The 11,659-nt window shown below is 32.7% G+C and overlaps 1 protein-coding gene and 1 long non-coding RNA gene across 3 annotated transcripts; one reads left to right on the top strand and one right to left on the bottom strand.

Moving 5' to 3' along the window:
• Positions 1-762: 762 nt before the first annotated feature.
• LOC131594389 (uncharacterized) lies at positions 763-4,380 on the top strand. Of its 2 annotated transcripts, none has more exons than XR_009281340.1 (5): positions 763-1,184; positions 2,101-2,294; positions 2,491-2,583; positions 3,074-3,476; positions 4,028-4,380. It is a non-coding gene; the product is annotated as an uncharacterized LOC131594389 (long non-coding RNA). The 2 variants fall into 2 exon arrangements; XR_009281341.1 differs by having other exon boundaries at positions 1,669-2,294.
• A 4,246-nt stretch (positions 4,381-8,626) lies between these two features.
• On the bottom strand, positions 8,627-9,145 carry LOC131596737 (uncharacterized). Its single transcript, XM_058869480.1, has one exon. The coding sequence runs from the start codon at positions 9,143-9,145 to the stop codon at positions 8,627-8,629; it is 519 nt and encodes a 172-aa protein (XP_058725463.1).
• Between the last annotated feature and the right edge of the window lie 2,514 nt (positions 9,146-11,659).

Genomic DNA, 11,659 nt, shown 5'->3' with positions numbered 1-11,659 from the left:
TACAAAAAGAGAAAATTGGTGAATGTTGGATTCACAAGTTGAAAAGTGAATATTTGAATAACGAATTGGTCTGATCTCAACGTGTTTCACCAACATTCACCAACAAAGTATACTTGTATGCAAACATATACAAGTAACTATATGGTGAACATAAACAAGTAAACATGTACAAGTAAATATATTCACGTGAAACTATACAATATATATGTTATATACAAAGCTCAAAACCACGAAAACTATTGCGATGCAATTCAATAACCATCCCCGGCAACGGCGCCATTTTGTTGAATGCAGTATAGGGCAAGCAACAAACAAGATTTGGAAATATTGATCCGGGAATTATCGTCCACAGAGATGGAGAGATGCCATTCAATAGTTTCTATGATTTCGAGCTCGGGATTGAATGAGCAAAAAGTAAACAAAGATATAGACAGGTAAGAATAAACACAATCTTACACTACTACAATTCTGACATATAATAGCACTTATGTAATAGCGCTTTTTAATAAAGCGCTATTAAAAATATCACACCGAAACTTATAATAGCATTTATTTTTCGGGCGCTATCATTAAGTGCTAAAAAAATTTCCAAAAATATAAAACAAAAGTTTAATAGCGTTTTATGTTAATGCGCTATTATCGAAGCACTATTTCAATATCACTTTATGAGAAACCGCTATCTTAAAGGTTTCTAATAAAATTAAATTAAATAAAAAGCACTGACTTTCTCCGTTTTGTGGGGCCCTCATCGAACTCCAAAACCTAAGAAAACACTACTTCACGAGCTCTCATCAAATACGCCTTCTTCCCCTTATCTATCTCAGATACGTCTTCCATCTTCTAACACAGATTCTTCTTCCCCAAAACACGAAACCCATCTTCTTCCCTTAACGAATTCACTTAAAAACCAAAAACTATCCTTTTTCACCTCCTCAAACTCTGCTTCAATTCCCAAACTTAAAAACCCTAGAACTTCAATCCAATCCATAACTCAGAAATCCTTAAATTTATTCAAACCCAAAAAATCGATTCAACCCAAAATTATAAAATGGATTAGTATATTCCCAAAAATCAATCGAAACCCTAAAACCATATTCTTTCGTCAACAATACTTTGGGTGTCCAAATTTCGTTGAATTTTCTATATTGGCATTGGTGCTCAAAGGACCTTAGCATTTTCGACAGGTAACATCACATTCATTTTGAGTTGATAGTATACTAAATGATACATATCTTATTCGAGTATTAATTTTTTCAAATGTTGGAACTTGGGTCATTTTGGTACAAGTATTCACATGATTATTTCTCATGGTGTTTGTGTGAGCTACTGATTTTTGTGCCTAGTCAGTCTTGTTTTTGTAATCTGTTATTTATAACGATTTTCTAGACATAGGCTTTAACATTGATTCAGGGATTATCTTCTGCTTGTTGACTGACATAACTACCGTGGATTTTGTGTTGTAAAAATTTTGAGTTTTGCACCACATAGACTGAATCATGCCCTTATGGTAGTCAGAATTCCTCTAATTGAAGATGGAGTCACTACAGGTTTTATGTACATATCATGTTACAAGGGTTTTCTTGAAATATTTTTATAGATCTCACGCTTAGTTGAATCAGTTATATGCAATGTGTGTTCTTTCTCCATATATCATATGTGTATATGCAGGTTTGATCTAGTGTTAGAACAAGTGCTTAAGGAATATTCTCTTGCTCAGAGATTCCAGTGTTTTTACATTCGGTGCTTCGTCTAATGTTTCCGTTTAGTCGGAACTCAAATTTCAATAAATTGTTCCCATGTATGAGTGAGAATTAGGGAGAACTTCCTGTCAAAGAAGATGATTATGAGGATATGCTACTTTACGGTGTACTTTGCAATACTGTTTATGTTGGGTGGATTCCATCTCTTAACGCAGCTTCACCAAAGAGTTTTTCCTCGTGTTACATGCCGCCGGAGATAGTGAAATCAGAGCCGAATGTTTTTCCTTTCAATGTTTTTCCAGGGGTTTTCTTGAAATATTATTATGGATGCCTCGGGCTTTGTTGAATCTATTGTATGCACTGCATGTTCTTTCTCATCATATCATTTGTGTATATGCAGGTTGGATCGAGTGTTGGATCTAGTGCTTAAGGAATATTCTCTTGTGTTATGATTGGAGTTCTTGAACTAGTATATCCAATGTTTACTCCACTATAAAGAAGCATTTTGAGTCTTGGTTTTGGTTGAGTTAGCTGATAAGGGGTGGATGATTGTGAAGAAATGAGTCAAGGATTCATTTTGGTTCATACTAAATGGTTTGTTAACACTCTTGCTAGTTTATTTCTTGGATTATTTGCATATAAGGAAAATACATTATATGGGTTGTTCACACTCTTTCATTAGTTAATGTTATAGGTATTCTTGTAGTTTTATTTCAAATATTGCGTAGCATAAAGAATTTGTTCTTGATTATCCTATAACTTAATTAATTTGTGTTTACATTTTTTACAGAGTCATATATGGATTAGTTATGGATCTGAATCTCTGCTTTGTAGTGCTCTTGTTAGAAACCCAAGTTCTCAATGTTTTGATTAATGTCTCAAGGTATTTAAATATGCTCTGCTTCAATAAAAATTGGTTGAAATGTTCTTAGTTCATCTCAAGGAATTATTAATGTGGATTGTTGTTTTAAAAAACACGTTAATTAGCACTTGCAGCACTTGAACGATGCTCCTTTATGTTTCATTATTCTTAATGAGAAGTCTAATCTACTTGAGGTTTGTTGTTGTAAATTTTTATTGAAAAAGTTATGACTCTAGTGAAGCTGGACTTATTAAATAAGTCCCTGGTTGGTTTTTCTAGTGTGAGTGGTATTTCAACTACAAATCAAGAGCTTGACTATTGCAGTCTAATTAGCGGACACTATTATCAAATGGCAGCACCAACGCCAGTATGTCGGACAGACGGGCACATACGCTAGTATATTATAGCATAAATAAATGTTATTTACACAAGTAAACCGTAGCTTTCCGCGACCAAAACCAAACTCCAAGAACAAACTTGTATAAATTAGACTAAAAGCGAAATGATGCAGACTGATGCTGACTAACATCATCCATCTATCACCATACTAAAGTTGAAAACAACAAGAAATTCCTTTACTTTTGAAAACCACAACACTGGGTTGGATCAATGCAAATCCTATGGTTCACGCCAAAAAAAGAGAGAATCGCTTGTTCTGAAGATTCTCTCACTGATGATTTTGTTGATCCCCTTGATATTTATGATATCCTTCTATTACTATATATATAATTTTTCTTAGTTTACTTGAGTTTACTTGAGTTGAAATTGAAATTAATGCATGTGTTTTTGGGATCCTTGACTTTAATTTTTAACAAATTTTGTGAGGGATATTGGGGATCGTGACCACTCTTTGGAGCAGCTCAATATTCTATCTGAGAATCAATTTCTGTTGATGACGAATTGGGGAAGATTCTGTGAGTTTTAATTTTAATCTTTTCTTTAGTTTTGGATTTTATGAAAGGTTTGATTTAATAGAACTATGAATTTGATTTAAGTTATATTTGTCTAGAATAACTTTTACGCCAACTGTTCGACACTGTAGCATGGTTACTGTGATTGGTCTGTCTCAGAAATATGGAATAGAAAATAAATTAAAGAAAGCTATATTTTTCACTATTTCAGGAACCAATGGTTTGCTCTTAATTGTTTTACTACTAGCTCTTGATCCCATGTGTCAAAGAATTTTTATATGTTTGGTTTAATTATCCTCACAATTACATATTTTCTTCTCCCTATATATTGCTTTTTTTTACCCTTTTGTTTTTGAAAGGTGAGAACTAATTTATATTAGTTTAATTTTGATACATGGAAAATTTAAAGTCAACAAGCAGGTTTAATTTAATGACTATTTGTTATCCAAAACATGGTACTACAATGTTTATAGTTTCAAGTCATTTTCAATATAATTTTTTACTCGCTTTACTTTACACTAAACTAATGTTCTACGACTTATATATTCTTGTAGGGAATGCTATTGTTATAACCATAGGAGGGCTCTTACCTGGCGACATTGTATAGTCATTTGGTTGCATGTAGATATTTGTTCAGTTTCTCGGCATATACTTACCTGCGGCTGCTGTTAATGAAGTCATGGTGATAATTATATTAAAAAGTTATGGAAAGAGGTAAGAAAAAAGAGACCCGGACAATTAAATGGCACCTAATAACTATGAAGAAAAAATGACAACAATGATTGGTAGTGTAGGTAAATAAGTTCTCTTGTTGTAGTTGATCTAACAATTTCATTCTTTGTTGACCAAATGATACAAAGAGTTCATTGAAAATAGTGGAAGTATGGAACTATCAGTTTATAGATAATTAGATGATAATGTTGTTATTATATATATATATATATATATATATATATATATATATATATATATATATATATATATATATATATATATATATATATATATATATATATATTTGCTGCTATATACATTGTTAATGAGTTTTTATTTTTTTTGAAAAAAATGATTGTGTGCCTTTTTGCTGTTGTATCACAGAATTGTTCATTTCCTTTTTTTTTAATAAAAAGTGAGCATTTAATAGCCCTTTAAAGAAAGTGCTATGAAAGATAGGGTCTATGATAGCGACTTTTATAAAAAATGCTATTATTTATGCGGTCTATAACAGCGCTTATTCAAGAAACGCTATTAAATCTTGTCAAAAAAATATTACCATAGCTGCGAAACTAAGATATGATAGCGCTTTAGAAAATGCTATTAAAGCTTTTTCTTTTAATAGCGCTTAAAAAGTGCTATTATAGATAGTCTACTTATAATATCACTGGCTTTAATAGCGCTTTAAAGTGCTATCAAAGACTAAAAAAAGCGCTATTTAAAGACTTTTTTGGCATAGTGTTAGAAGAGAAATAACTTATCAGGAATGTAAATATATTCACTCTTCACAAACATACACTTACCAACCCGTTATACTCAACCTACGATACTCATCTATGTCATCACATATCTCTCACATAAGCGTCCATCTATGGAGCACAAACGAGATCATCTCACAACTAAGGTTATCTCTAACGCGAAGTCACGAGAACATTCGTGTTCTCGCGTCGGCGATCTCTCGCGCGCCGCTCAAACACGAAAGCATTAAGTACAGATACCCACAGTGAATGCTAGCTCTAAATCCATCTCTAGAGTTTAGAACCAACAGATTATCATCCTAGATAAGGATTCAAGAAGTTTATCTCTAAAGCAACCAAAATCCCCAGCATAGAGCAAAAATCTAGAACAACATCAACACAGATTTGTAAAGCAAGTTAAACATAACATTATAATCGGTAACTATACATAAGATTCAAGTAAATTTACAAACAAAACCCAACCAAAGAGAAATACACAAAGAAGAAGAGAAATGAACCGAAAATCTCCCGGTTTGTCAGCTCCGTTCGACGCTCAATCCACCCCCGATCATCCGTATGCAACCTCCGAAGTTGTTTTCTAAGCAAATCTACCCTAAGAATGAAGGTTTGATGAGTTGGGAACAAATACCCCAAAACATAACCTAAAAATTGTGTTTTTGGCCCCTTTTAACGAGCTGATATCTGTCATGGTCGCTCAGCGGAGGTACTCCCGCTTAGTGGCTGACAGCAAAAGTTGAATCTTGTTTTCGCCATAAGTTGAGAACCGTAACTCCGAATTGCGCCCGGTTCGAAGCGTTGGAAAGCTTATTCAATGCTCTATCCAATAATGAATGAATGGAAACCAAAATGATGATTTTGATCATCCTTATTTTGAGTCTTTGGAAGTCCGCTTGACGGTGGCTAAGCGGGCTTGCACCAAAACTGCGAAATCGAAGCCGTGCCTTTGACACTTTATTCCTCAAGGGTCCAATAAGCATGAATACCTATAAAAACAAAGGAAAAACTATCAAATGGTATAAAAGTATATGAAAATACAACTATTCACAAAGTATATGTATTTATACACAAAACGGGGAATTATTCAAACGGTATTAACAAAAGTATCGATAAGTGCCACTATTTACATACACAAAATAAGTACATTTTGGCACTTATCAGCAATGAAAGAGGAGCTGGAATCAATCGAGAAAAATGGTACTTGGGAGTTAGTTGATCTACCTCATGGTAAAAAGCCAATTGGTGTCCGTTGGGTCTTTAAAGTGAAAGCAAATCCGAAGGGCGAGATAATCAAGTATAAGGCTCGATTAGTAGCGAAAGGGTTTTTGCAACGTGAAGGAATAGACTTTGAGGAGGTGTTTGCTCCTGTGGCTAGGCTTGAGACCATCTGATTGGTTGTTGGTATTGCAAACAACAACAATTGGAGCGTTTATCAAATGGACGTCAAATCTGCGTTTTTGAACGGTCCACTTGATGAGGAAGTTTATGTTGGACAGCCCCCTGGTTTTGAAGTAAAGAATCAAGAGATGAGATACTACAAGTTGCATAAAGCCTTGTATGGTTTGAAACAAGCTCCAAGAGCTTGGAACAAACGCATAGATGGCTTCCTTGTTGACATTGATTTCAAGCGTTGTGTGTCCGAACATGGTGTATATGTGAGATCAAATGCTAAGGATGGAGTGATAATCCTTTGCTTATATGTGGACGATCTCTTGATTACCGGCAGCTGTGAGGAGAGTATTTCAAGGTTCAAGAAGGAACTCATGAGTGAGTTTGAGATGACGGACCTTGGAATCATGAAATACTTCCTTGGCATAGAGTTCCAAAGGTTAAAAACGGGACTGCTCATGCATCAAAGGAGGTATGCACTTGAGATCTTGAAGAGGTGTGAAATGGAACATTGCAATGTTGCCATTACACCATGTGAAGCAAGGCTACAGCTGTCCAAAAGTGAGGATGAGCAAGATGTTGATCCAACTCAATATCGAAGATTGATTGGATCATTGCGGTATTTGTGCAATACGCGACCGGACTTGGCATTTAGTGTCGGTATTGCGAGTAGATTCATGGAGAGACCAAAGGTATCTCATATGGCAGCTGTCAAGAGGATCCTTAGATATATTAAAGGGACTCTTGGTTGTGGAATTCTCTTTCCGGCATCGGATACGAGCCGAAAGTGTGATTTACTTGGTTTCACCGATTCCAATTGGTGTGGTGATAAGGATGATAGAAAGTCAACAGCTGGATACATCTTTATGCTAGGTAGAACTCCAATCTCTTGGTGTTCGAAAAAGGAACCGGTGGTAGCACTCTCATCTTGTGAGGCCGAGTATATTGCGGCATCGTTGTGTGCTTGCCAAGCCATGTGGCTTATGAATCTATTGAAGGAGCTTAATAGTAGTGAGGGTGAGGCTATTACTCTCCTTGTCGACAATGTCTCCGCGATCAACCTTGCGAAGAATCCAATTGCACATGGAAGAAGCAAGCACATAGAGATGCGGTTTCATTACTTAAGGGAGTTAGTGAGCGATGGAAAGTTACGATTGGGGTATTGTCGAAGCGAAGATCAAGTAGCTGACATATTGACCAAGGGTGTGACCAATGAGGTGTTCAAGAGGCTGAGAAGGAAGCTGAGCATGGTGGACTTGGACCAACTGAAGTGAGGTGGTGTGTTGAAACTGCTGTTTTTAGCACTTCAGTTGGCGTAACCGGTTACACCTGTTACCGTAACCGGTTACGAACCCATGAAACAGATTTACTGTAGATGTTGCGTTTGCGTAACCGGTTACGCTGTTTGCCGTAACCGGTTACACTGAAGCCCAACTGTTTTTCTGTTTGTTTTAGGGTGTTTTAAATCATTCCAATCATTTTGTAACTTGTACTATATAAGGAGCTCACTACTCCTATGTTGTTGTTAATGCCAATTCACTATCTCACCCTCAATTACTCTCTCTCTCATTTTCTATTCATTCTTTAATCTTCATCTTCTTCAATTGATCATTTTCCCCATTAAAGAAACCTTAATTTGATTTGTATGTTCCAACAACATCTAGTTTTCTAATTCTATATATTATTCATACATTTTTTTCTTTCAAAAATACATTATAACATTTCTTAATTATTTTACATATAATAAAAGTTATTAATTTTCATTTATCTTTCAATGAATGTGACCATCTAATTTTCTTATTGCTTATGCACACATTTTCTATTTTTCGTATATTATACACAAAAAATCATAAATTCCGCCCTCTCACATTTCCCACAAAATCATTCAATTTGTTATTATTTGTATAGTTCACTTTAGAAGTATTTTTTAGTAAGCAAGAAATATTATAACGGGAGAACTAAGGGTTCTCCAACCCGATTACATCAAGAGGCAAGAAAGCCGGCAAAGAAAATTACATACCAATTACAATTACGAGAGGAAATACATCGGTTCCTTACAAAACTCGTAAAAAGTATAATTGGGATGTGTAATATTCCCACAAAAAGACCACTTCCACACCAAAAGCTTAATGTTCCAAACGGTATTATTGACATTCCATAAATCATTCCGGAAGCACACTCCGTTTCTAACCAACCAAATTGCCCAAGTAGATGTTTTTTTTTTGATAAGCCAAGTGAAATTCATTAAATCGAGTACAAGGGGTACTCAACCCATTACAAAGAGAACAAAGAGCACTAAGAGAAAGCTAATAATGGACAAGAATTCCACTCATCATGAGTTAACGAACATTGTCCGTGCTTAACCGCACAAAACCACTCCCAAGCTAACGATTTAGCAACAACGACAATCTCCCTACTCCCTTGCAACCCTCCATTAAATAGGATATCATTCCTAATTAACCATATAGCCCTTACTACCGATAACCAAATGAGAATCTTACAGTTTTTCCTAGTACCACCCGACATGACAGAAACAAACCATATCAGGTGATCAGAAACCGAAATAGAAGAGAAATTTCCCGCCACCTGAACCCAATCGAAGATGGAAAGCCATACCTCCTTCGCTACTCGACAAGAGAGAAACAAATGGAATTGAGATTCATTTTGATGTGAGCATAAGGGGAATCCAAGGTTATGCTGGCCAGAAATAACGTGTCTTTTAAAAAGCTCATCTCGAGTTTGCAGTCTTGAATGAAGCAATCTCCACGCAAAGACTTGGATGTTTCCCAGAGCATCCGATTTCCACACATACATCAAAGAAGACAAGAATTATGTTGTGAAAACAAAATTTCTTTCCCCATATGCACTCAGTTTGTCATAAGCTGATTTCACCGAAAAACCTCCTTGTGCACACCGCCAATTAAAGCTATCCTTCAAATTCGGCCAAGGTTGATAATTCATCAGGATGACACACAAAACTTAATTTATTTTTATTTTAATTTTCAATTTAAATAAAATTCATTTTTATTTCTATGTGGAATTTTTTTTCATGAATATTTTATATTCTTCAACATTCTAAAACTGAATTTTTTTTGTTCTTAAATTTTTTGATTGTGTAATATTTAGGATTGACCCTGTTGATGTTGCAGTCTTGCAATTTTCATTTTAAGATTCACCCGGTGACCACCAATGCTTGTAAAGAAAAGCTCAATTATATATTTTGCATTCATAAATATTCAAGCCATTTGATTTATCTATACAATATTTTTTATGTACTTTCTTTAATTTCAATCTTATTTAATAAGAATTTTAATTATTTATTATTAATATTATTATTTTATAAATCTTATGATTTATTTATTTATCAGTCTCAAATGAGTTATCAATTTAAAAGATATTTACTAAAAAAATTATAAAAGTTTATTATTTAATTATTATTTTACAATTATAATTAAAAAATTAGCTTTCACATTTATCAGAAAATTCTATACAAAGAATTTACATTAATACTAATATAGAAATATAAATATGTCATTATTTACTAATAATATCATTTAAATACTAATTACAAAATTCAATTACTGCATTTATTTGTTCAATTTCATAACATAAGTTGACGTTACTATTTGTTATATCAATTATAAATATTATATTGATTACTAATAATACTCCACTTTTAATTACAATATAAATATCATTTAAATATAATAGATACTTATCGGGTAAAAAATAACTCAGTGTGTACCAAATAAAACTAAATTTTGTGTTTTTAATTAATTAATTTTACACATATTACATTATTGTGTTCACTTTTGGTTGTATTTTAGTTTTTTTTATTTTAATATTTTTTTATTGGCTATTGGTATTATATTTTTCTTTCATTACATTTCATTATAATTATAAATTGTAACTATTATGTTATTTGTTTAGTTAAATATACAAATTTTCGTTAATATTTATAATTATACATTTGAAAAAATATATAATTATAAATATTAACAAAAATTTGTATATTTAACTAAACAAATAACATAATAGTTACGATTTATCGTTTAAACAATTAAGATATATAAATTTTAAGTTATTTTCGATACTTTTATGTATGCATTCTAAAACAACTTAGTGGATAAAATTACATAAATAAAAATAACCTATTAAAAACATTAATATCTTCTAATCACTCACTATCATGCTATAATGTACACCCTCCGGTCACATTTATAAACAAAAAAAATGGTTTTCACGATTATTAAGAAATTCAATTAAGTGTAGTTAATTTTTTAGATTTTGGAGAAAACATTGATTAAATTTACTATAATATCCTCTTTATTAAATTTAATGAAGTATTGGAAAATGAAATATAGGGGTATCTTAGGAATTACAGCATTAAATGATTTAGTAATAATTGATTTTTGCTTATAATAGTGACCAAGAATTAGATCATTTTTTTTGCTTATAATAGTGACCAGAGGGTGTATTAGCTAGGCAACATATTCATAAAATAATAAATTGAGTTTAACTTTAATTAGAGAGTCTACTCAACATTCATCTTCTAAATAGAATTTTTTTCAATGATAATAATCAATAAAAATATTCTTTAAAAAAATATAGATTACCAAAATTATGTATATTAACTCCATGTTTCAAAAAATAAAACTAATGTATACAAGCACATCGCGCAAGTTTTATTCTTGAGTTAATTTTTTAGAGAAATGCTTAATGTCACGAAACAGCATTTCACGAATTTCTCGCGAATGTATTATATATGCATCCACCACTTGTATTATTTAATTAATTAATCTGTCTTTTTAAAATGATGCATATCAAAACAAACATTTCAAGAACAAATATGATTGCAAATGCATCAATATTTAAAATGCTTATTAGAGAAGAGTTAAAGTGATCTAGCTTTTAGCTTTTCATAGACTAGCAATTAAAGTGAGCTATGACGGTGGATTTTATCTTGATAAACGTATTCCTTTGTTATTATGAAAAGATGAAAGCTAGATCACTGATATATAAAAAGCGTATTCGTGAAATTTCGTGAGCAATTTTTCGTAACATATAGCATGGCTCAATTTTTTATTGCCAAAACGAGTGTGAAATGGAGACGCAGTTGAATTTTGATTAGACGAATGAGGGTTGATCGTAGGAGTTATTAATTTCTCAGAAAAACTAAAACAACCCAAAACAATAATCCAAAATAAAAATTGAAAAACATCAAAAGCAATAATTTTAATTAACTGCAACAACATACACCTTGGAGTCACCACTTAATTATAAACGGACTAGTTTCACACTAGTACCAAATTCATTGCAACTTTCACT

The sequence above is a fragment of the Vicia villosa genome, linkage group LG4 (genome assembly GCF_029867415.1).
Source record: "Vicia villosa cultivar HV-30 ecotype Madison, WI linkage group LG4, Vvil1.0, whole genome shotgun sequence".
Taxonomy (NCBI): domain Eukaryota; kingdom Viridiplantae; phylum Streptophyta; class Magnoliopsida; order Fabales; family Fabaceae; genus Vicia; species Vicia villosa.
Note: the sequence above shows the minus strand (reverse complement) of the source record. Positions and strands in the feature narration are given on the sequence as shown.